The 27,677-nt window shown below is 34.7% G+C and overlaps 1 protein-coding gene and 1 long non-coding RNA gene across 2 annotated transcripts; one reads left to right on the top strand and one right to left on the bottom strand.

Moving 5' to 3' along the window:
• Window positions 1-2,788: 2,788 nt before the first annotated feature.
• LOC145010482 (disease resistance protein RUN1-like) lies at window positions 2,789-8,283 on the bottom strand. The gene is made up of 6 exons (XM_078969019.1): window positions 7,745-8,283; window positions 6,512-7,640; window positions 5,713-6,036; window positions 4,718-5,632; window positions 4,042-4,633; window positions 2,789-2,826 (listed from the first exon to the last, which is right to left on the bottom strand). The coding sequence occupies exons 1-6, from the start codon at window positions 8,281-8,283 to the stop codon at window positions 2,789-2,791; spliced, it is 3,537 nt and encodes a 1,178-aa protein (XP_078825145.1).
• Window positions 8,284-14,143: 5,860 nt separating this feature from the next.
• Window positions 14,144-15,840, top strand: LOC145000566 (uncharacterized). Its single transcript, XR_013661302.1, has 4 exons — window positions 14,144-14,255; window positions 14,343-14,467; window positions 14,659-14,950; window positions 15,499-15,840. It is a non-coding gene; the product is annotated as an uncharacterized LOC145000566 (long non-coding RNA).
• The last annotated feature ends 11,837 nt before the right edge of the window (window positions 15,841-27,677 follow it).

The raw sequence follows: 27,677 nt of genomic DNA, 5'->3' as shown, positions 1-27,677 counted from the left end.
CAAACGGGCAACAAGCTGCGCCACTAGTCCTTTCTGGATGGCAAAACCAATTCTTTTGAAAACAACATTTGTGGATCTAGGAGATATGACATTAGAATGCATGACCCGTTGGACTCTATTAAGGAGTTTCACCACCTCTGGTGCGAGAAAACCAAATGTATCGAATGCAAAAGGAACAAACACATGTTGATTTTCTCTACATGCATTCTCGTGCTTTACCACTTTGCACGCAGCGGCTTTCAAAGCGGCATTCCCAACTGCGAAACCTCCGCTCCCCAAACCAACAAGAGGAGATACACCAGTAAGATCCACGCATGCATGTTTCCCCCTATCCATCCAAAGTCCAAAATGTCAGCCGGTCTAAGTGTGGACCTGCCATCCTGCGGGTCCGTCAAAAAGTTCACTGGCGCTTCTTTCTTCATAGATATATCAGCACGCCGATAAGCATCAAAGAGAACATCCTGAACCACATCATGTCTATACTTGAAACTAGGGAGCTCTCTATAATGAACCACGTGTTCCCCAAAGGTATCCAAACATGCCTTGCAACAAACTGGGCATATCTCGTCAATTGGGAATATATGAATAATGAGGCGGTAACGAAGGATAGTTCGGTACTCCACAGGAGACATATGCTAGTTCAAGCTAAATGATTATATATATATATATATATATATATATATATATATATATATATATATATATATATATATAATTATTGTCTAAATGATTGTTAGTGTTTAAAGTTGGTTCAAGCTCAAATTAACTTAAAAGATAAATAATTTTGGTTGCTTGTTATTGCTAATTAAACACATTTTATAACGAAGAATAAATGATATTTTTTTGATATTTATTATATTTGTCTTTGAATACCTTTTTTTTTTTCCTAGGCCACATATATGTTTGGAGTTTGAACCTGGCGTACTTATGGTTTTCAGGTTGAGGTGAGATGATTGATGATTTTACGGAAAAAAATGGTTACTATAATATAATTATATAGAAGGTGGGCAGCATATTTTAACAAAACAATTTCTTGTATTTTATGAATAAGTTAATAATAACAAAATCATTTTTTTTAAATGGTATTCATTTCTTAAAGCCCATCCCTCGCCCCATGATACTCTCTTCTTCCCCATGTCGTCTCCCTCGGTCCCTACCCCACGGCCACACCCATTTTTTTCCGACGACAAAACCCAGTGGTGTCGGCGACACCTCTCGATTCATGTTCTGCAATGATTAACTCTCACCACATATGATTCTGCCCTCAATATCGACTAACTTCCACCATAGACACCTACTCCGTCCTCGAGATGAAGGGGACGACAATGAATCTTGTATCAGATATAAATGAGCACAAGAAGGCTGTAACATGTGCTGCACTTTTTGAACAAGGGAATATACTTTTGAGTGGATCTGCATACAAAAAAATTAGTTTAATCACGTTTATAAATCTTTTCGATGTTTGTGTTTTATTTTAAGCATCAAGTAAATGAAAAGTTTTCTACATGAAAATGAAATGCATTAAAGTTATAACAACAAAGGAAGCAATTCAAAGTCTTGAAATTGTGGTGAAGTGATTTTTGGCTTTTGATTTCGTTCCATATCTTTGAAGAACATCCACGACTTCCCAAATCTGATCCCTTATTATATGTTGGTCTCTTTTACTCTTTCAAATTCTAAAAAGATTTATACTTATACCATAGCATAATATATTGGTACATAGTGTTACCTGTATTTGACCAAATGAATTATTGCACTCCAACAAAACATCAACTAGCTGCTGTTATATTTGAAGAAAATATGACAGTAGGCAAGAAGGTCTAATTGGATCATAATTGCTTTAAGAGAACATACTTCAATGGTTGACCTGTAAAGTTACAAACAAACAACACAATTATTTATACACAACAGAAAGAAATTTGATATGCGATTGCATTATTATTCAAGTTAATCGGAAAAATTATCCCTTCCAGCTTAAAGTTTTGAATTTTGAATATTGTCATGACAATCAGTAATAATTTGAAGAAATTGTAAAACCTTTTTAATGTCTAGTATGAGAACAAATGAGGTTAAATATCTTGAGAACTTAGGTTGTGTTTGGCTGTGGAAAACATATTTCAGCTGGAAAAGGTTTCCAAAAATTGTTAATTCTTTCTATTTTGCTATATCTGTTTCACAGTTTTATATGGTTTTTTCTCTTAGAATAATAGCCCAAATTGCGTAACACTTTTAAGGATTTTCTCCTAATAATAAAAAACTAGAAATAATCCTACAACGTTGTCAATTTAAAGGACCATGAGTTTTGAAGACAATCTGAAAATACAAAATTACAATAATTAGAAAAATGAAAATAGCTATTTCTTGCATTTAGGATTTAGCACAATATCAAATGCACACCCGTAGTTATTGAGATAACAAGTTTAAGGGACACATATTTGGTTCCCATTAACTTCAAATACTCCATAGATGTTGATAAAAAGTCCTTGAGTTGCTAAATTACATTAACATTACAACTAACTAATCATTATAAAGCCATTAAAGTTCTGTAAAAAGCTATCAAACGCATTTACATAATACTTAAAAATATGTTCTTGGAAATATTGCGTATAGTTAAGACATCCACTAGTGCATTTATTTATTTTTCTGCAAGTATGTATATCACTATACCAACATAAAGGGTGACATTCATCTTTCTAGTTATTTGGACTAGCTATCAAATCCTTTTTTTTTCCTTGAATCCTAATAAATTTTGGTCAAAACTTAAAGCATTTCTAGCATATAGATATATCTATTGAAGCTTACGAGGAACTTCTGTAGATACTTCCTCTACATGAAAGAAACAAAAAACAAATCAGAAGTCAACTACAATAATGCAACATACAAGAGGTAGATGACAGGTTTTTTAGGCACATGAGTTATAAATAAAAAGAGAGCAGGGGGTGGTGATTTTAAACAAGCTTTTGATAGGGAATTTCTACGTGATTTTGGATAAAACTTTATATGAGAGGAGATGTGTAATTAACTTGTTATTTCCTTCTAAAGAAACACATATATATTAGTAAACTACGAGCATAAAAATCAGCTTACTAGCACAAAAACTTGTGTGATATGATCAGTTATGTTGTGCGATATGCTGTAAGCATGTATTGAATAACTTTTGAGCATGTAATTAAGTCTCGATGATCCAACTCTTTGGGACAACAAAACAAGAAAAGTAAAAGATGCATAAATAAAATTGCCATTAACAAACCTATATAAAACGAACTGAAAAGAAGGCTGCTTAGAATTGAATAGCTTTGCAAGAAAACACGTGCATAGTAACAATAACCAATGAAATTGGCCCCAAGGAGATTTTGAAGTTTGAGAATCATGAATTCTAAGCTCCATGTATTCAATGCAAAGTTGAAACTTTTATATTTCTTTCCATCCTAAGCTTGCATGAAAATCTATTCGAAAAAAGCTAGTAATAGTTGGTTTGTGTGAGTGGGTGTCTTTGATCATGTGATTAGAAAAGGGTTTTCAGGATATAATAGTACCTCAGGAGCCATCCTCCAGTATGTCAAACATCCTTTCAGAGAAAGCTCTAAAGCTTACTTGTTTATCTAATGAAAAGAAATAGATTAGAGATTTGACAATGATTGAAAATCGAAACATGAATTATTTATCATTAAAAAACTATCCCGGTCCATCTATTTTAACAAGTTGGGTCATGGATCATGGGTCAGTTTATGATCCATTAGTTAATGTGTTGGAAGATTACACATCTAGTCGGGTCATGGTTGATATCCGATATTTGTTTATCCGGTTCAAATCAGATCCATGGAAAGGCCTAGCTAGTTGTAGCATATATGTTGGTGGTGTAAGAAATTTGTTGTTTTAATAACTTATGGATGTTGTTATGTAACGAGACAAGTATTTCTTGAGGAAAATCCACATATGATATTAGCAAACAGTGTGTGAATCGGTTGTGTAATCTCTATATATTATGTTCTTGTCTCACAAATACCAGATAAGAAAATAATATATAACAATGATATATACCTTTAAAACGGGCGTATTCTCCATCAAGGTAATGCCATGATGGCACTTCATGATCTAGCGCCAAAAACCGCGATATGTATAGGAGGTATTTTCCATTTGTTAACTGAAACCCGATGAGATCTCTGCTAATGATATGATTCCATGACTTGTAATAACTCAATGCATCTTCTTCTTCATGTGTGTCTCTATCATCATACACGAAACTCACCCCACACTCCTTTGTAACTGGATAAGCAAAATTAATCGATACAGGCAGGGTAATAGTAACATGGTCACCAGCTTCCATCTCATTCATCACAAACATCCAATGACTTAACAACGTCAAACACCCTCCATCTACATTCGCGTTTCCAATAAAATGTTCATATATCCAAGTGTGGTTCTTTGTAATATTACTAATTATGATCTTTGGCAAATGAACGAACTCAACATCCAATGGCAACTGAACAAGGCAGAAGTTCAATCCAGTTAGGTTGTTAGGAGATGATGGGATGGTAAATGATATTGATGGCCCCATGCTTCTATATGTAATCCACTTTGGCATATCTCCATGTCCATATATTGTGCTAAATATTCCAAATTCATAATACATCTGCCAAATACAACTTTTATTAATCACTACATTAATTATATATACATAGATATTCACATAAAGACATAATTAACAAGAGCAAACCTGGATTTCAGATTCCTCTCTTCCTCTAGAAACAAATGAAGTTCCCAAGCGCCTTTTGGAAAGGAAGTCTAGATCACTCCAGCCTAAACTACGAAGTACTTTTTCTTCAACACCTGCCATTGGTTGGATTTTGATCACACCTTCAATTTCAAAAGACGAAGGTGCTAACATCTTCCACCCAATTGATAACTCAAGTGGGGACATTTCTGGATCAAATGTAACTTTTCGTAGCAAAGGCTTACAATCATAATATAGGATAAACTCTCTTAGTGTGTATGGAGGATTCTCTACTGATGTCAACATTTTACAATTTGACATGCCAAGTGTCTCGAGCCTAGGAAGGCTTCTCACACAATTAGGCATGGAGATGATAGGATTGTCATCTAAATACAATTCTCGTAACAAAGATAGGCAACAAAAATCCATGGGAAAAGATGTGGTGGACAAGTTATTATTAACAAGTGACAACCTTAATAATGTCCTCGGTAAAGAAATCGTAAAGAGCTTTGAATCACTTGGTACAACCTCAAGAGTTGTGGAGGAAGAGGTTATTATGTTTATGCCAAAGTTGTTATCGTTGACCATTTTTGTTGAACCCATATCTTTACTATCGAATTGAGATTTTCTAAGATAACAACCATCTAGTAATAGTGTTTCAACTTTGTTTATCATGCCTACGATTCTTGGAAGTTTTTCAAGCTTGATGCAATAGCGTAGATCGACAAGGACAAGTTCAAAGCATAGCTTAATTGAGTCACAAACCTCAAGCAAATTAGTGCAATTCCTAACTATTAACATCTCAAGTGCAGAGAATTCGTCAAAGCCACTTATACTACGAAGTTGCTCACAAAAACTCAAATCTAGAATCTTCAGCGATCCAAGCAACTTTTTGTGTTTTGAGCACCATCCAATCAACTGTGAAATGGAGTTAGGTTAGAATATCAATGATTTTAATCAACTCAACTTAAGAAGAAGAATAGATGAAGATAAGTTACATTTTGCCTACTCTGGATTTGTTGTGAATTGCTATAACAAATGTCAAATGATTCAATATTGCTATATGACATGTCAAGAGCAACCAAATTCTCCATTGGTAAGTCTAAAGGTATAGACTTTAAAGGGAACCCATGCATACACAACCATCTTAATTCTTCTGGAAAGTTCTCATAAGACCCTTTAAGTTTCACATAATTAAGTTGTAGTAACATTAGATTATCCATGTTACTCAATGTATCTGTTTTCAGCTCAAATGATGCATGCAACTTCTCTTTCTCAAGCATTCTCATGTCGAGGGTCAAGCCTAAAAGATTTCCCTTACCCTAAGAAGAAATGGAATTAAAAAATTGTTATATATAAAATACAATCTTAAAATATGCATAAAGTAAGGATTAAATGCAAGAAATAACAATACACTTTCATTTATTCATGTATTATAGCAACCTACCTTCATTTCTTTCTAGTACAACATTATACTTTCAATTTTTTATTGATTAAGAAATTGAACTTCGATAAATCTACCCAATTATAGCATTGTATTGTCGATGGTTTTCTTATTAAGATTTAGGACATTATACTTCAAACAATCTAGCAAACTATACATTGTAATTTTCTTCTTTTTGTTTTTTTTTTAATACTTTGATGACGTGACATTACTATATTTGGGTAGATTTTCTAATGTACAATACTATAATAGTAAGAAATCATTGGAAAATGTTATAATAAAGAAATCAACGGAAGTTTAATGCTATTTATTGCATTTAGTACCTCTACTAACAAGTATACATAACATCTTACCTTTTTTTGTTTCAACACTTTGAATGACTCAACATGACACCATAATCGACTTCGCTTCCACGGCTTATCTGGTGATTCTTCATGTATAATAAACCTTCCCATCCTTTGAAGTAATTGATGCATCATTAGTTCGTTATTCCATCCAATACTAAGAAGGCATCTATGAATAAGATTCGTGATCCCTGATCTCGTGCTTATATCACATGCATTTAATATTATCTCGGCTACATCTCTGTCGAATCCAACAAAAAAACAAGCAATATGCTTGAACAACTCTTTATCATTATTTGATGTCAAAGATTCAAAGCTCGTTCTCAAGACATTATTTATAGGGGACCCAATTTCTTTCTTTAGTTGTTCTATGCGATCTTCCCAATAAGCTACATCTCGGTTATGTAGAGACTTGCCCAAAACTTCAAGAGCAAGTGGATGCCCTTCACAATACATCACAAATTTTGCCGATACGTCTTCATAACCTGCATTAGGATAGTTGGACACGAATGCATGAAAACACAAAAGTTTTTGTGATTCAATCATAGATAAGCCTTTAAGCTCGTGTTTTGCATGTTGAGGTTTAACGTTTGTTTTGAATAGTGCACAACTCTCTGTCAACCATGTATCCTTTGTTGTTACTATAATCTTGCTTTTTGGATGAAAAACTTTGCTTCCAAGTAACGCATCCAACTGGTTGACACTGTTAATATCATCAAGAACTAGAAACACCTCTTTACAAGCTACCGTATTCTCTATCATTGAGGTGTATATAGAAATATCATGAACGTGATTCGAACGTGTTTTTGAAATGTCATCATAGAGTTGTTTTTGTAAATGAAGCAATCCATTAAATTTTTCATCACATCTCCTACTAATATCTCCAATGTAGCTACTTGAGTTGAATTCAGGACAATGTAAACCATATACATATTTGGCTAAAGATGTCTTCCCGATGCCGCCCATGCCCCAAATAGTGAGTATATTTGCCTTATGTGAGGATGCATCTTTCAACCATGACAAGACAAATTTAATTGAAGACTCCATCCCAATAAGTAGTGGCAGAGGACTTCTTAAGGGCACATGCAATCTACGGTAGACATCCTTAACAATTTCTTCAATAAACTCCGGCTCTAGCCTAAAACTTGATTTTAATAAAAGTTAGAAAATGCAATCCACAAAACTAACAAGCCAGATTTGGACATTTAATGGGCCATGGAAATATGAGTAGACTATGGCTACCTGCCATTTACATCCTTCCCTTTTAATCCAGCAACTTCAATAAGCGCTTTATTCCATCTGTCCATCTTTTGAGCCCACTTAATTCTTTTATTTGCATTTGTCTCTGCCTCCATCTTCTGTTTATGCTTAGCCATGACATCTCCAAAACTACTTTGTTGCTTCCTCACGTAGGTGGACTCAACATGATAAAAGATGGGGAAAACAATATGGTTGGATATCATACGCTGCTCAAGGATTAACACTAATTCATCAAGACACCATGTGGAAGTAGCATAATTCTTGGACAACACAATAACGGAAGCTCTAGATGCTTTAATAGCACTCTCTAATTCTGGTTTAAGATCTTCCCCTGTTTCAATATCTTCATTATCCAAGAAAGTAGTGATATTGGCATCCATGAGGGCCTTATGAAGGTAAGCGGTGAAACTATTACGAGTGTCGAGGCCTCTGAAACTTAAAAATACATCATATCTATGACCATCAGTTGATGAAGTAGAGGAAGATGAAGATCCTTCAGAAAGTTCAGAGAGAACAAGCATTATGAATTCTGTTGATGACCCCTTACTTTCCAAAGATTTTCTATATTTACTTTTGGTTACTCCTTATATGTTGCTGAATCCCAGTAAGCTCTGAAACTTATCTTCTTCCATACATGATCTGAATGTTTGTTTTCAACGTTTAGCTCTTTTGTCCCTCAGAAAGTAAGCATTGTGTTCTGAAGCTTTTGAATCACATGATTTCTTTACTTGTGCCTCAATCCGGAGATCCCATAAATAACATTATAAAAGATTGAAATTATGAATATCTTATATATGCAACTCGAGTCTCATTAAATAGTTTAAACCTTTACAATCATACCATATATTATTATTATTATTAAAATTAAATTGTAAGTGTCTAAAAAACAATACATGCACCTCGATGGTAAATAAAAATAAAATAAAATAAATAAGGTAGGCATGCAGCATGCGCACTGTTTAGTTTAAATAATTAGGACGAAAATTATAAAAGTTTCAAAAGGAACGACCTCAAAACAATACACATATAAATATATTATATAAAATTATAGTTTTTCTAGATAAACAATTAAGTATGATAATAGTGATCTCTCATCGGCAATTAACAAGAATACTTTATAATTGTTTGCTCCAATATCCGATTTTTAATAACAAATTGTCATCTCTAGTTTTCAACCACAATTTAAAATCAAACAAATTTATGTACTATTCAAAATTAGGGCATGTTTGGCAAACATCAACAGGTATCTTAAAAAGTAATATAAATAAGAAAAAACTCACAAAATAACCAAAAGTTAGGGGGTATTTTAAAAAATTAATCATGAAATTTTGAGTTTTGGAAAATGACCATGAGATCCGTAAAGAGTAGGGGTGCAAACGAGCCGAACCGAGCCCGAGCCTGGTCAAGCTCGGCTCGGGCTCGTTTAAGTTATATGAGGCTCGAGCTCGAGCTCGGCTCGATTCGAGCTTTCTTGTACTGAGCTCGGCTCGAGCTCGTAAAGAATTATCCAAGCTCGGCTCGGACTCGGGATCGACTCGTTTTTTATCTGATGTGCCTAAATAAGCTTAAGCTCGGCTCGAGCTCGTTAAGAAGTTCGTTTACTAATACCCTAAATCCGTAATTCTTCTAATATATTTTTATTTTAAGATATATAAATAATAATAAATTATATTATGTAAAGGCTCGTTTAGGCTAGCGAGCCTAATCGAGCTTAATGACATAGGCTCGAGCTCGAGCTCGTTTAATAAACGAGCTTAATATTAAGCTCGAGCTCGGCTCGGGCTCGTTTAAAATCGATTTCGAGTCGAGCTTTTAACGATCCGATCCCGAGTAGCTCGCGAGTAGCTTGGCTCGTTTGCACCCCTAGTAAAGAGGACTCTGTGGATCATTTTAATCCTCAACGATGCACAATACTGAGGAAATGACGTGACATTACTAAATGAGAAAAAAATTTCGTGGTTATAATTGTTCCGCAAAGGTAGCTCTACGAATCCATTATACACCTCTATGGATCTCTATAATCCTCTGGAGAACCATCGAAAACGGGGTAAAATCATAGGATATAGGAGATGGCAAACATCAACAGGTATCTTAATAACAAAATTTTGAAACGGCAAATAATTTAAATATATTATTGTGATTGAACTCATGACCTCCTACTTAGGCTATGTTTGGCGGACTAGCTGAAAAGCTAGCTGTTAGCTGAAAAGCTAGCTGTTAAATAAAAAGTTAGCTGATAAAAAATAACATTTGGTAAAACTAGTTGAAAAGCTAGCTGAAATATATAAAATTACATAAAAGGACATGTAAGAATATGTGTTTCTATAATTAATTAAGAGGTGTATTTGGAAAATTTTAAAAAAGCTCCTAAAAAGCTAGTCTAAGTAGCTTTTCAAAAAGCTAGCTTATAAGCTACTTTTTGGCTTACCAAACACGACAACATAAAAAAGCTCGAAAAATAAGCTAGCTTATCAGCTAGTTGTGGCGCGCCAAACACAGCTTTAGTTGTTAGATTAGAAACCTCCATGTTAGTTAATTGGGCTAGCTTCAACTTGTTTTTAACATATTTACTCTAATAAATTAATGTTTTTTTTTTTTTTTTTTTTATCATTTGTCACATTCTCATTCAATTTGTCAAATATCATTTTGCGGTTATTTTGAATTATTTTTTTTTCACATGTTATTTTATAAGTTTTTCTATTTTATTAAATTTTACATAACATTTTAATGTAATAATTGCAATAAATATAATAATAAATGAAAATCAATTTTATTAATAAACTTACATTTTAATTTCACAATTCCCGAAATTAAAACTTATTAATTTATTTTGTTTATTTATTTAAATTTAAAAGATAAAAAATATTTTCATTATAACAATTCATTATTATTTTTTTCTTATATATTTAAAATTCTCAAATATTTAGATCATTACATTTAACCTTTTTTTTTTTTTTTTTAAATTAACCCATGTAATATATAGATTTTATAACTAATTACTATTAAAATATATAAATAGACATGTTGCCTAATTGATTAGTCAAATCAAAGAAATTAGGGCATAGGATATGAGTGGGGTTAGGTGATGAAATTGTATTATGGGGTTAAGAGTAAACGGATTTGGGGAGTGCTGCATGCTTCACACTTGCATGCTACAGTATTGTCTCCACCCATTCATCTTCATATAAAAAACAAAGTGAACAGCAATTGGTGTGTACTCCCTCTAGACACAATCCTACTTGTAACTAAAACATTTACATGAAAAGGCTATCATAGTGATGAACTCAAGCACACAAATCAGGAAGTGGAAAAAAAATCGCATCTTAGAGTGATATATTATCCCTTAGCTAATATCATCCCGAAAATCAGAATTTTCCTTTTTAGGGAATGCTATAATAAGTTACTTACCACCAAAACCAAGATCATACAAAATCCACTCACAACCTAAACCAACCATATGATAATTCAAGTGGCTAAAAAAAGAGCAGCTTTGGCTGCATCTACGAGGCTATTGGTGACATATAAGTGTAAGTATCCATCCTCCTACAAGCTGGCTTTTAGATTGAGTTCTACACTTAGGTTTATGGCTTCAAGTGATAAAAGTTTTTATTTTTTTTATTTTTTAAGGAATATGACACCAAAAGTACTTCACCAACCTAGATGTCTTACAATCTCGCAAGTACTTTTTCAAACAATGGAATTTTTACGATGAAATATAAAAGTGTGTTAGTGTAAAAAAATGTTTTAATTATAAATTGTAAAAATAAAAGAAGTAAGAAAGTAATTTTCGTGGATTGAAGAATTTCCCACTGATCGAGCACAAAACTTTTTGTTCATGATTCTCGACTTTATGCAACAGCATGCGGGACTATATACTATCCAAATTAAAACAAGTAAAGTAATTGTACGAATCCAAACTTCAATCACGTGATAACCGAAGAACAAATGATTTATGATTACTAAGATGAATTATTAACATGTGAAACAAGCTCGTAACAATGTGCATACCTGAAGGGGAGAGGATTGAAGACGAACCAAAAAGGAATAGAGAGAGAAGGAAGACGAGTGAAAAGTAGAGAGGGAACATCCGAGTTTTCCGGGTAGTTAACGAGGAAGGGAGTATGGTCTTTTTACCTTTTTGACTTTTGAGGAAGGGATATGGTCCGTACTCCGTATATCTGATGTATAATTTTTTGTTCACGTACAAATATGTAAATATACATGATCACTTTAAATAATTAAATATATATTTTTAATTAAATAATATATGAAATATTTTATATAAATTGTTTGAAATTGCTTATTTTAAACAACATATATGCTAACATCTAAACTTGATAAGTTTTTTTCTTATTTTTTTTTTTCAAATAATACTGATTTATATAAAATGCTCATAGCTTTTATTGTTTAAGTTTTGATTAATCATGTATTTTCCTAAAACATAAATGGCAAATTATTTTGACTTCCTACATCCGTACACAACTACACATTGCTATTATGGATAAAAATAAAATACATTGTCTATATTGGCACCGATTCACTAAATAATTAATTTATGTAGTTAAAAAGCATTGGAGAAATCATACTAAACACAAATGCTTAACTTATTTGGTACAATTCTGATACCAATGGCTCAAAATAACTTTCAATTTTTCACAACACAATCAAACATTAGAGATATCAATAAGAAAATTAAGAAGATCCCAACACAATTAAGCTACAATTATTATAGGAGTTTCCCTATTCAGAAAAATCTTCTCCTGTTTATCCTTGGCACTAATAACCATTCTCACATCTTTCCCTTGTTTTAGCAATACAATTAATTGATGGCATTGCCTACACTGCAAATTGTTGTGCCACATCCTACAATCATCTATTTTTGCAGCTTGATTGAAATGGAGAAAAAAAATTCTGTAGAAAAGGAAGCTCCTAAATTTGCAGCTTGAGTGTGTTGGGACCATCTTAATTTGCTTGTTGATATCTCTTAACTTTTTTTATTGTGTTGTGAAAATTTGAAAGTTATTTTGAGCATTTGGTATCAAAATTCTACCAAATAAGTTAATCATTTATGTTTAGTATGATTTCTCCAATTCTTTTTAACTGCTTAAATTGATTATTTTCAATGTGAATATGGGCAATCCACTTATTTTTATCTATAATAACATATGTACGTCTGTAGAACATATTTTGATTCTCAAGAGCTTGTTGAAAGCTATAAAACACATTTTGTCAAATCTAGTGAGTGAAGAGATGATAACATCGTCGATAAATATTGTGAACCAGATAAATATAGAAAAGTTGACCTAAAAGGATATATAGTTTCTTCTGATCCATCAGTAAAGATTACTGTATTTTCCAAGAAAACACCATAACTGATAATGAGAAAATTGTCAAGTTTCCAATTTCCAATTTTGAAAAACAATATGCTCTAAAGATTTTCCTTCAAAATACTAATATAACCGTGTCAAAATATGATGCATGATGATGTCTCTGGAACGTTTAGGAAACATGTTTAATATCTTTTTGGAAGCGCTTGCACCTACCTCGATATTTTGGTTAAGTACACTGTTGGCAACAATTGCGTGTAATATTCCTTCTTTTGCTCATATATCGTTGGAAAGATCTTCTAATCTTATGGATCATCATGTGATTCAAGAAACTAAATATTTGAAAAAGGACATTGAAAGGTGTCAAAGATTAAGGGAACAGAATAACAATAAATAAAAACTTAGATGGATCCAAGGATCGTGTTTATCAAACACTTTGTGAAATCTGTAATTTGTCCCTTTTTCCTAGGGTAGACGAATTCAGAAGTGCAATAATCTAAGAATAAACCAATTCAAATTACAGGCCTAATTCGAATTCAAAACACATAATACATTGCTTGATGTGTACTTGTGAGATAAAGAAATTATGATATAAGTTCGAGTATATGAATGTTCAACCCTTTTTCTCGAATATCAACATCTGATTTGCACTTGAGGGAAAATTGGTTAAAATCAATTAAACCAAAAATGACGCCAAAACATGCACTATAAGAATAACTATCTATGGGGACGACACCTATCTAAACGACAAAAGTCGTCGCTACAAGCAAGGCTATACCGGGGACATGTTGTCGGCATAGCTTTTGCCCACTTTGACCAATTTTGTTTGACTGGAAACGTTGTGCAGGCTTCCGTGGGAAACGAAAACTTTTTCGCAGTCTTGTGAAAGTCTATGTCGTCGCCATGCCACGTTGGCAATCCGCGTGAAAAGACTATCCCTACGAGTTGTCGTCGGCACAACCTTCTATTTTTAATTTTTTTTTTAATTTTAGCAATTAAATGAAAGGACGTACCCTATACCGATGGCATATCGTCGACATAGGGTTTAGCCCCATCAAGACCAGAGACGTTGACCACTGCGTTCATTTTGCTTAGTTTCTCTATTTCTCTCTTTCTGTCGACGACCAAACCTCCTCCGGTCATTCCCATTCGCCGGCAACTAGCAGGTATGCTTCTTGGTCCTTCTATTCTTCCTAATTTTGTGATTGGTCAAATTTTTTACTCCGGTTTTGAGGTCTTTTGTCCGGTTGCAGTTTTCACCTCCGATTCAGGGGTATTTTTCCCGGTTGTAGCCTTCATAGCATTAACCATCGTCAACCCTTCACCACCACTGGCCTCTACAGCTACCTCTACAGCTACATATACCAGTTATTTTGAGGTAAGATTCCGATTTCATGATTGTAAGTTTTTTCAATTCGGTTATCTGTTATAGTTCATAATTATAGGGTTTCTCCACTGATTTTCTTTATGTTCATCATCCATGTTTCAATTTCTCCTTGGTTTTGTTTCTGATATTCATCATCGCATGTGTTTTTGAGATCTCTCCATCTTCAATTTGGGGTTTAGCAGATTTCACGGGTGGGTCAATGGTGTTCTTTACAATGACAATAATGGGAGTGGTTCTTTACAGTGAGGCAAAGAAGAGGTCGAAAGTTACAGCTCATTGACAACCAAAAAGACAACACTGTTGCAAATTCTCTATTCGTTTGTTCTTCATCTGATTCCATTAAATTTTCAATGAGTTTACAATTGATAAAAAGGCCTAAAGAGAAATTGGGATAAAGAAATAGCAAAGAATATAAGTCCATTTGATTGCATTAAAGATATGATCAATTGAATTCACAAAGAGGATTTTACATGGGTAAGTTTAATAGGGGGAGAAAAAACAATCTACGTAGTTGTTCTTATTTTTATCATTAATTTCAAGTGATCTCTTCTCTTCCATGTGCATATAACGATTTCTTCATAGTATGTGGGTGGGTATAAGGTTTTAAGGAGAGATAAGGGAAAAAAACCAATTATTTTTATAAATTTGTACGGTTTGTGTTTTGCAGTTATTGTTTTCTTTTCATATCATCATGTAATTCTTGTTTATCAAATGTTAACTGAATATTGACCAACGTTTTATTTTATAAAAATTTTGGTGAACTGGTTCTTGTTTTGCTCAATGAGTAATTTATGATATAATAACAAAACGAATGCTTTTTCGTTTTTTGATATCTATATAAATTTGATTATTGTTTGAAACTGATATTTGTTGAAGGAATGCATAATTATACATAAGTGATTAAGTGGACAAAGATTTCATTTAGAAATTTTAACTTCTGTTTTATGAATTTGCAGTTTTTTGATTAAATTTTACGGAAGTGTCATGTATATTCTAATTTTTGTTTGTTGTTCATTTGTCAGATCATTTGTTTTGAAGAGCACCAAAATAGAGAGATAGATGCAAAGAATGTTTTGAGGTAGCACAAAAAACATTAACAAACTTCAAAGTCCACCTAGAAACAACAACCAACTTGCAAAATAAAGGAGAAAACTAATCTAAAATCCATCATGAGGCAGCAACCATGTACTAATCATCCCGAAATGTAACCGGAACCCACACGAAGTTGTTTTAGGTAGTGATTGCATGTTTAGTTGCATGGTTATAGAATTTATAAATTATAAAAGTGCTACATTTTTATTTTATAAAATTTTATTTTATTTGAGTTCCCTACAATTATACGGGCATATTTGAGTTCCCTACAATTTTGCTTTGTACAGTGGATTTTGAAGTCTTATGGTTATTAAATGTTTGATATATTCTACATATGTATTGGGTTTGTTTTAGAAAACAAGTTTGGTAAATGAAATAAATCTGTGAATTTTTTTAAAAAAAACACATATACCGACGACATGTCGTCGGTATAGCTTTTAACAATAAAAACAGTTGGAAACCTTTCCCGACGACAGGTTGTCGGTATAGGTTTATAATAAAACTTTTTTTTCTCGAAAACCTTTCCCGACGATCCTGTGTAGATGACAAGTCGTCTACATTGGTGGATCTGTATCGACGATATCTATCCCGACGACATTTTTTACTTTTACCAACGGAGCTATCCCAACGACTTTCTAAGGGCGACAAGTCGTCTGTATATGCCTAGTTCCTTCTAGTGATGGTATTTATTGGACACAACCATCAGAGGCTCTGCCCCTTGGACTTCGCTAGAGGCGCTGCCCTTAGACCATTCCAAGGGTTTGCAGCTCCTTGGAACCCTGCATCCAGGGCGATGTCCCTAAACCTGTATTCCCGAGTGCACACTCATCACACCGAGTGTTCATCTCTTACCTTCAAACTCGGTTAATAAATGGAGCTCGACTTATCTTATTATTAATAATAATTACACAAAAATATGTTGATAACACTAAAATCACCGTTAATTGAAATATCAAAAGTGAAACAAGAAACAAAGATTTGGTTTTGAGCGAGATTTAATGCAAAGATTAAACAGTTGAGACAAATGTTGCACAAGAATCAATTGTGTTGATTCCTCGTCTTGCTTTGGCGACTACAAAGGTGTAACTTTATAGTAGAATACTGTAATGAGAACAAATAAAAGTATAAAGGTAGGATTTTATAAAGAAAATCAATACGCTGTTTATTCATCGGTCAACCCAACAAACGGATAAATATAACACTAGTTGATGAAGGTGGTTAAATATAAACTCTTAATAAATTCAAAATAGGTTTTGAAAATAGCCAAAATAATTGTTTTGTTGTAGATGATAATGATTAACCGATCAGAGTTATCAATATCATTAGTTGAAATTAAATTGTCTACTATTTATGACAAATAACTAAGTGCCTGTTCAAGTCCCTACATGTCCCCTGTGTGGCGAAGCCAATGAATCTATGAAGCACTTGCTACTAGATTGTGCATTTTCGTCATCAACCACGAAATGGATTTTTAAATGGTATAATATTCGCGTCCCTCACTTCTATGGTGTGGAAGATCTTGACTTTGCGGCTAAATGGAGGAATTGTATGTGAATAAATGCAAGATCAATTATATTATGTTTTTTATGGTGCATTTGAACGATTAGAAATAACAAAGTTTTCAATAAAATTATTTATTCTCCCATCAAGGTAGCTCGTAATATCATTTCTCTGTCGTCCACTTGGTGTAAGTATTCTAGAGTTGTTCTTCTTTTCCCATTATCTTTTTGTAATTGTACTTAATTTCTTTTGTGAGTGACTTAGTCGATTTGTAATTGTACTTTATTCTTTTGTCCATGACTTTGTCACTAACTAATGGTGGGTCCTTATATATATATATATATATATATATATATATATATATATATATATATATATATATATATATATATATATATATATATATATATATATATTAAAGCAAGAAAGTTTATAAAGACATTCTCTTCTAGAACCATTCTAGAACCAAATGGTGTTCACAGTCAATGGTCAACTCTCAATACAAAAAAGGTATAATTCATTTTTACTTTAAAATTGATAGTGATGAGAGTTTTACATAAAAGACTATTTTATATCAATCATTGCATATAGTAGGCGATTTAAATGTCTTCATATGAAAAAGAAATGAATGGTTATGATTTTTGAATATGATGTTTGAATTTTTTATTTTCATATATTTAGTAGGAAATGTTTACTGGATTAACTTCTTTTCCTATTGCATCTTACACATTTGCATGAGTTTCGTGTAAATACATCAAAGCTTGTTTATATGTCATATTGAATGTTAGAAAGTAAAAACAAACAAAAAAATAAGAGTAAATGATAGGAAACAAATTTATGCATTGTTCTTAATATCTTTCTTGAAAACGGTAGTTTTATGATAATTTTCATTTTTCTTTCTCAGTTACGGTTACACGGTAATGTTCTAATTCGTGAATCTTTTGTTAGATTTCTTGTACTAAAAACAGACGTTACTTTCATTTGTTTGTGTATTATATCATTCTACTTTCATTTGTTTTTTCTATTATTGTTTTGTATTATATATCATTCTACTTTCATTTGTTTTTTCTATTATAACATCCTATATAAGATATTGATACTTCTATAACATCTTTTGATTTGAGAGCCAAAAGGAAATGACCAAATCATCTTCATGTCGAGATCCATGCTATTCGTAATTTTTGTTTTACTAAAATCATCCCTCATGGCCCATGATTATATATATATATATATATATATATATATATATATATATATATATATATATATATATATATATATATATAGAGAGAGAGAGAGAGAGAGAGAGAGAGAGAGAGATAGAGAGAGAGAGAGGAGGTTGAGAATGAAGAAATCATTCTCAGTCAATCATTTAATTAGCATCTAAGTATAAAAGATACGGTGACAAACTTGTAAATATGATAATAACATTAAATCTGAATTAAGTAATTGTAGAGAATTAGATAACAGTTCAAATTCATTCCTAATCGATCGTTCATCATCCAAATTTCTCCTCCAACCGTCAACAATCATCCAAATTTCTTCAATTAAACCCTCATCAACATCATCTAATGTTAATCAATCATCGATCTTCGTCAATAACACGTTTATCAACACCATTGAACAGTGACAAAAAAAAAATGGTTTTTGGTTCTTTTAATCCAACCTTCAATTCTGCTTGAATATGAGAATATCTTCAACATCTACGATTAATTGTACTCCCAACGTCATCAGATCAACATCATCGATAATCAACAAAAATTCCTCTTCATATCATTCATTCAACATTGATCATCAAATAAAACTTCGAAATTAATGTTAGAAAATGATCAAATCGTTTTTTTTTTAAAATTACATATAATTCTCTATCAATCTACTATTTTGTAAGATTTAAATAGTCAAACTATCATGTTTTTAACATTTAAAAAAAAGGCCTTTTATGGCCAGTCTGGTGGTAGTGGAAACAAATCAAGCCCTTCTTGGGGCAATCCATGCTCACGTCGCCTGGCTAAGCACACGTATAACACACTGGGCCCGTCCCCCGACAAACTTTACCATGTGATCTCCCACACGTGGCACACCGGCCGCATCCCTACTGGCCCCTACTGGATGAATCCGAGGTTTTAGGCTTTTTAGCCTGACCTACTACTATATGTGCCTGCTCGGGCTTCCACTTGGTGTAGAACTCTAACTCCATCTCCCACTCACGGGCCTTCTTCACCATCTCATTCAGGGTTTTGCACCCTGTAAAGCTTACAAACTCACCGATATCATCCCTCAGCAAGAAATGATACCTCGTCCTCCTCATGTCCTCATCAGTAACATACTGTGATATCAACAATGCTCGTTCCTGAAACTTGGCGGTGATCTCTGCCACAGTCTCGGTGGTCTGATGGAGCTCCTAAAACTCCTTCACCAACCGCTACACCTCAATAGATGGTGCAAAATCCAGATCAAAGCGTCTGACAAACTCTGCCCACTTCATCACACCCACACCGACTGCCCCCACCTGGCTAGTCACCTCTCCCCACCAGTCCCGAGCTCGATCCCTCAACATACATGAAGCAAATCCCACCTTTGCCGCATCCGGGCAAGAACTCGTGCGTTGGGTGTTTTCTATGTCCGCCACCCAGCGTCGGTTAACTATGGGTCCCTGACCCCAAAGAACTCCGACGCCCCATACACCTTGAACTCCCGGAACGGGGGAGTTTGGGTCCTGACCTGGCCTGCAACAATCTTGGCTCTAAATGATCTGAGCTTCTCGTCCATAATCTCCATCATCCCTTCCTTAAACATCCCAAAAATCAATGGGGTGGCATCAATGATACCCCTCGTAACCTCGGTTGCAATGAACTCGCACAGCCTCTCATCAATGGGCTCGGTACCATTGCCCGACCCAGATCCAGATCTTGATCCTGATCCTGATCCCCCTGCTCCAAATCGTGTGACCACCATACTAAACTGCAATGTCATAAATCATAATTATCAATATGTCTAAAAAGGGGATCCTCCCACACCGGTTCTCCTTAGAGCCTCTAGATCTAACATTGGTTTGGGTACAGGTCCTGTCCTTTCAGTAGTTCGGTCCCAATACTACCTTCAACACCTACATGTACCTTTCCTAAGGATCTACCTGTTGACCCTAAATCGTCCAAGAACAAAACATATCTCGCAGGATACCATATAGTTAAAATCCTAGGCTATCCTAATATTTGCTCCATCCATAACAAACCAGTACTCAATCATACCAGTTTGCCTTTATGCATGCAAATTATAAACAGAAAAGGATGAAATAGACTTTCGAATAATAGATTTTACGCTAGGACCACAACTAAAAAAACAACAGGAAATAAGGTCAAATCAATCATTCTAAGGCTATAAGCTCCTCATCGTATACAATTTTAGAAGAATACATATAGCAAAATCCATCCGACTATCATAACTCAAATATCAGTATAACATGGCTAACATATTAGGGAACTACTTACTTGGTTCGGCCGATCACACACATTGCACTCTCCTCGTTTCCAGTTTAAGAATTATTTAAATTTTATTTTTGAAAACAATTTTATCATTTCCTTAGTTTGAGTCCTGACACACCCGAGAGTGTGCCCGAATCCCTCAAAGCAAGGCTCTGATACCAACTTGTAATGACCAAAAATTCAAAATAAAAATTTTCATTATTAAATATTCAAAACATTTCCAATAAACCACAAATCTCAAGAACAATTGTTTTCAAATTCATAACATCAACAATTTTATTTCAGATATCAGAGTGTCCCATCAAATCAAATGCCAGAGAGTGAATGCCGCACCATCAAGCCTTTCCCTTACCCTTAGGCTTAGAAGTACTTGAAACACATCAACAAACTGTAAGCTAATGCTTGCTGAGTTCCCTAGAGCATACCCCACACAATCCACATAATCACATAATCCATATTAGCTATAAAAGCTACATAAACCACATTAGCCATGCATACAACATATAAGGATGCCATGGAAACCCTCCACGGTCTTACACCTAGTGCTAGTTGAACCCCCATGTGGTCTTAACTCCCTGATATGGGAGCCCCCACATGGTCTTCCTGCCATGGGAACCCCCAGATGCTCTTTACTACCAAGAAATACCATAAAATCTAAATATGCAAATATACTAGGATGCCATGGAAACCCTCCAAGGTCTTACACTAATGCCATTAGAACCCCTACATGGTCTCAATCTATTGCCACGGGAACCCTAGGGGTCTTCTATGCAAGAGTCATACTAACATAATTCGTAATCAATCAACAATCCACATATCGTAAAATGGGTCGACTTGGTGCCTTAAACCCATTGGTATGGTAAGAAGACTCACCTCTCAATAATTCTTAACTGCTAAGATAAGATCAAAGAAGTCCCAACGTGAAACTCCGACTCAACTGCCTATAACCAACATGTGATTAACTTGTCAAATCTTGGAATACCATAAATTCCTTCACAGCCCCCTAGGGTGTAGTTACCATGTAAAGTTACCAACTTTACGTGCATGCAAGGCCTTAAAAGGCTAAAACACTAAAAACTAAGGTTTATACAAAGTTTAGTTAATGGAGAAAGGATAAGACTAGATAAAGTGAGCAACTTTATGTCCATGGAGGTCTAGAGATGTCCAGATCTGAAACCATATCCTCATAACAAGTTGCAATCTAAGAAAGACACCATTATGCACAAAAAGTTACCATTTACTTCCATAAAATGAGATCTAAGCAACTAAAGATCAAGATAGCGACTTTATACCTCAAGATGATTGCCATTACAAAGTAGATGTCGGATCTACCACTTCTATCTTTACTCCTCCTTCTTCAAGCTTTAAAATCTTCCACAACCACACCAAAATCACTCTCCAAAGCTCTCTCACACACACTGAAGAAGGTATAAGGCTCGAACTAGGGTTTCTCTGGGCTGTAAGGACGATGAGAGAGGCTACAAATGAGATATAAGTTCTTTAAATTGGGTACAAATCCTTGAAAATTAGGGTTTCTCTTTACAACGTCTACTCGTCAAGTTGGGACTTCCAACCCGTCAAGTAGATCCTAAGTCCCGCTTCCAAAAATGATTTCTACTCAACGAGTTGGAGCTCCCCAAATTATTGAGTTCAAGTCTAAAACCCTAAATTACTTAGAAAAGCAAATGATACCTGGAACAGGCATTACATTACATATGAAAATACCATCTAATATTCATAAGTGAATATACTATGTAATATTCACTAGTGAATGCATCGTCTAATATTTAAAAATGAATATACTATGTTTATTATATGCTATATTCATATATGAATGATACTTAAACTGTAAAAAAAAAAAATTAATCATACTTTTTATTCATAAGTGAATAAAGAATCTACTATAGTAAAAATATGATGCATTTTTATTTACTTATAAATAACGATAGCTGAAATTATAAAAAAAAATTATTTTATTTTAAAACTATATCAATATGGATGCCTATTTATAGAGAATATAAAAAATATGAATTTTTATATATTTAAAATCATTTTTCGATAAAAATAGATCCTTAAAAATAAAAAAATGAAAAAAACTATGTTTTTGTATATATTGAGGTAATGATTAACATAGGTTTAGGTAACATGTGTTGTTGAAAATCACACGTGTATTCATTTCCCATTTCTGCCAGTACGATGGAGGTTATTGCGGAAAAAATAAATGAGTTGTTGAGAATGATTCTCTGATTCTCAGCCTTTTTTATTTTCTCGATTGAACTTACTTCTCTCTCTCTCTCTCTCTCTATATATATATATATATATATATATATATATATATATATAGAGAGAGAGAGAGAGAGAGAGAGAGAGGGACAGAGAGAGAGAGAGAGAGAGAGAGAGATAGATAGATAGAGAGAGAGAGAAAGAGGATCAGGTGAGGACTCGTGAGGACACCTTATAAATTGAAAAAAAATACAAATCATAAAATTGAGCATAGTACTATACTGGAGAGAAAAAAATAGAACTTTTTTGTATTATTAAATTTGAAGCATGGATCATTTTTACGATATATGATTCCCTTTTTATGATCCATGATTCAATTTTTATGATTGAAATTATATTTTCCAATTTTTTCTCTCAATATAGTACTATGCTCGATTATGATTCGTATTTACCTTTTTTTTTTTTTTTTTTTTTTTTTTTTTTTTTTTTTTAAATTAAGGTGCCCTCACGAGTCCCACTAAAAAAAGAGTCATCACATATATATATATATATATATATATATATATATATATATATATATATATATATATATATATATATATATATATATATATATATATATATGTTGGAAAGGTAGGGTTTATGTTAGAGATCTGGGTACCCCTTTGGATCGTGTGAACACTTTCTGAACTGATATTTCTACCTTATATATGAGTTGTAACATTTTATTTTGGGATTTAAATAAATAAGACAAGATAAAATAAATTAATAAATGAACCCTGAGATGAGAAGTATATTTCATATTATTTTATTGAAGCCCTATATCCATAATAGTTTATTAGTGTCAGCCTAGGAGTAAATTGTTATAAATTCAGGAATTTATGGTTTAAACGTTATCATTTGGATTTGTGTTGAATAGATTTTGGGATGAAAGGGCTAAAGGGTAAATTCTAGATTCAGTTTGTAAACATTTCTGAGGGCAAGGGTTGTTTGGTAAGTTTTGGACTTAAGTTGAAAAAGGTTTGTGGAGTAGGGGCCGAACGTGGAAAATGGAACATACGTTTGGATGAAGGCACGAGATAGAACCTAACACTTCTTCCATCTCTTTTTCTTGGACAACCCTAAACCAATAGGTGTTATTCAACAACCACCACCATCATGGAGCTCCCTTAGTCGCCGCCACATTGTTCTACTCATCCGCTACTTGCTTTCGTGCAAGTAAAGCACTACCACCCAACCCGTTGTCAATGACGTCGCGAACAACCGAGAGTTACACTGAGGATCGAAGGAGGATCTGTATCATCGTTATGAGGGTCGTGAGTGACTGGGATACCCTCGGTAAGAATGCTCGCCACCCACTTTCCCTCTTCTTCTTCATTTATGTAGGTAGGACGTCGTGGGGCTGCCGTTGGACTTTTTGGCCACTGTTCCCGTCTATTCCTGTGATGACATCCACCTGAGAGGTGACTGAATGTGATTACGTTCGAGTATCTTGATTGTTTTTGGTAATGGTGGTGTAGTATACACAAAATTTGGCCAGAAAACCCACCACCACCACCACCATGAGGTCGTGGCTGCTACTTACTGCCGCCATTCTACCACCACTAGCCATCATCTCCGGTGGATGTGTGCATTTGGATACATTTAGACTGTTATTTGGAATACCTTTGTCCTTATTTTTGGCCAAGAATCATAACCACCACCACCACCGTAAGGTGGTAGCTGCCGCCGTGAGCCGCTGTCGACCACCACCGCCCGTGGTGGAAGTGGGTGGTGCTCGACATAGTGAAACCTTAATCAGACCAATAGCTTAATCTTGAACTTAGTTGGCTTGTGATTAGGTTAAAAACCCTAATTAGGGTTTAGAAAACCCTAATTTCGGAAGATGTTAGTTTTGGATTTTTGGGACCCATGTTTGGACCAGTGGATTGAAGTATGACTTATGCCCAACTACAAATTTAGGAATGGCCTAGTGGAGTGATAGACTTAATGGATTAAGTCCTTAATGGACGAAGTCATTAATAGGTTAAGTAAGAACACTTAACCCTAATCATCATTTCATGTGAGAAACCCTAATTTTGGTTGGACCTTAGGTTGGCCTTTCTGTTGGGCTTTGGTTATTGGGCTATTCATGGGCCATCCAAGAACATGTGTATGGACTAGATTATTTGGATTGGGCTCTAGGATAAGGCCCATTGGAATGGCTTGGGCCCAATTTTGAAAATTTGGCCATAAATGGGCGATAATTGGGCCTTGATGATTTTGAGATATTAGACCATTGGAAATGCCAAATGTTTGGACTAGAATAAATGGTTGGACCATAAGGTTAGACCATGCAAAACTTTGGGCCCAATTTGGGAAATTAGGCCATATGTTGGGCCTTGGTTGATTATCTAGCTTTTGGGATTTCAGAGTGTGAATTTGGGCCTTAGTCTTGGACCAAGCTACGATAGTGGGTAAAATGATCCTTTTACCCTAAGTGTGAGTTTATGGTTATGCATTGAAACCCAAATGGTTAATAGGGTGTTGATTTGATATTGATAGTTCGGGAATCTATCATCCTACAACTAGAGATTTATTCGCATGACTGTAGTTTTTGTGAGGTGAGTTTCCTCCTGTAGGAACGGGTCGAAGGCACCAATTTCGGCTCGTTTATGTATGTTATTATATGTTAGGATAACGTCCGATGTCGAGCAAGGCGTGATGTAGGTTTATATGTTTCCGGACTTCGGTCCGATGTCAGGGAAAGCCAGAGGAATATTTGTATACTTGTTGTCTTCGTGATTCTTGCATGTTCTTGTTTTATATGTTCCTAACTTCGGTCCGATGCCTAGGTAAGCCCGAGGAATGCTTATATGTTTATGTTATACGCTTATGGATTTCAGTCCGATGTCGGGCGAGGCCCGAGGAATGTTTATGTGTTTATGTTATCTGATTATGTTTATATGTATTTGTTGATATGTTTATATGTATACCAGATTCTGGTTTGATGCCGGGCGGAGCCCGATGCTGGATTTCGGTCCAATGTTGGGTGGGGCCCTATGTCAGACTTGTCGGATGCCGTGCGGGACCCAATGTAGCGGGGAAGGCCCATGTTATGTTATTCTGTGATTATGTGATGATATATATGGTATGAGGCAGTTTGGGGAGACTCACTAAGCTTCGCGCTTACAGTTTTCAATTTTGGTTTCAGGTACTTCCGGTAGCAAGGGGAAGAGCTCGAGATGACTGTAGCACACACACCATGCTTTTAGCATGGGATGTTTTCCTCTAAAATATTTGACAGATTATTATGATGTTTCTAAGATACAATGGTTTATGATTTTATATGATGATTTGATAACTATGGTTTTATTAATAATTAAAAAACAAAATTTTTAGACTGTAGTTTGGGATGTTTCAAGTTGGTATCAGAGCCTTGGTTTGAGGGATTTGGGCACACTCTCAGGTGTGTCTAAACTCAAACTGATGACTTGGTATAAATTTTTTAAAAGAAAAACCATTTTTACAAAAGGATTTTGAAAAGAGAAAAAGGATGTGGTGCATGCAATTAGTCAAGCTCAAGCAAGTACTCCCAAATTACCCATACAAGTTTATGTTACGATATGATTATGAGAATTGCATGCTATATTAGGGCTAAGGATCTAGTAATGATACCTTGGATGCCTGTTATATGTGTATGAGAACTGCATGCTAGATCAGGGCCAAGGATCTAGGAAAGATGCCTTGTATGCCTACTGTATGAGCTTATGAACTGCATGTTAGTACTGATTAGTCAGTGATATGAAGACTTGATTAGGATATGTTTGGTTTTTTTTTACTCAATGCTCGAATGCTACTTGGTTTGTGCTTTTAAGGGTCCTAGTTATCTTTAACTAACTAGTAAACGAATATGTTAAGTTACATATTACGAGGACTGAAAAATTTCAGAAGGTTAGGTTTAACCCTATTTCGCAGCTCTCGTCTAATTCTTACCGTTGTAGGGTAGGACCTCTCATTAAAAAATTATCTTGTCTTAGTGATATGTAATGGTATTCGCGAGCTAGTTAGGGGAGATAGCAGGGACTTCTTATGTAGCTGATAGCGGAGAGTGGTTAGAGATTACCCTAGGGAAAACCTAAGATGAGAGTAGCGCGAAGAGTAGGTGTAGTAGAAGGGACTTAGTGGACTCAAGGCAATCCTTGAGGAAAGTACGGATAGATTTGGAAGGTAGTATAGGCCCATACTACTGAAAGTAGAGGATCCGTACTCGAGTCAAGGAGGGTTGAGATAAAACCAAGGAACTTGTAGTGTGTTTGATCTCTCGATTTATGATGAGTATTCTGATGATTGTTGCGGTATATTTTCTAGTATGGTGACACTACGTGGTAGACCAGATGGTAGTTCTGGTGTTGGCAAGGGCTCAAGCTCGAAATCTAGAGTCAGGCAGCTCGATGACTACATGAGAGAGTTTATTTTATCTAAGATTACCCATAGTATTGTGGACCAGACTCCTGTGATCTTCGGTACGGTCAAGGAGGGCATTTTGGAGATTCTTGATGAGAGGCTGAGTGCAATCGCACTAAGATAACGGCCATGATAGCGATGCGTATGTTGATGTTTCGGGAGTTCAGAGCTTGTGAAGCTACAGATTATCATGGGCTAGGGACCTCATTGCTAGCCCGTACTAGCCATTGCCCGAGAGGGATTGGATGGGAAGAGTTTCCTAGTAGGGTGGGGGATGATGCGGTTGATGCTATTTCATGAGATGACTTTTCGACCAGATTCTGGGCAGAGTTTGCACAGGAGATTGAGGTGCAACAGTTGGTACAAGAGTTGTTAAGTCTCTATCAGACTACTGAGACTATAGCAGAGATCATGATATATTGAAGAATGATATCAGGGAGATCGTGCGCATCTCAGGG

Source organism: Lactuca saligna, chromosome 1 (assembly GCF_052625555.1).
Source record: "Lactuca saligna cultivar CGN05327 chromosome 1, ASM5262555v1, whole genome shotgun sequence".
Classification (NCBI taxonomy): Eukaryota; Viridiplantae; Streptophyta; class Magnoliopsida; order Asterales; family Asteraceae; genus Lactuca; species Lactuca saligna.
Note: the sequence above shows the minus strand (reverse complement) of the source record. Positions and strands in the feature narration are given on the sequence as shown.

Bases quoted from the DNA above. Each gene is read 5' to 3' on its own strand.
- LOC145010482 (XM_078969019.1), bottom strand. From the start codon at position 8,283: ATGCTTGTTCTCTCTGAACTTTCTGAAGGATCTTCATCTTCCTCTACT. The intron at 6,037-6,511 runs GTAAGATGTTAT...ATTTCTTCTTAG, and splicing joins AAGTGTTGAAACAAAAAAAG to GGTAAGGGAAATCTTTTAGG. The intron at 4,634-4,717 runs GTTTGCTCTTGT...TGTATTTGGCAG, and splicing joins GAGAGGAATCTGAAATCCAG to ATGTATTATGAATTTGGAAT.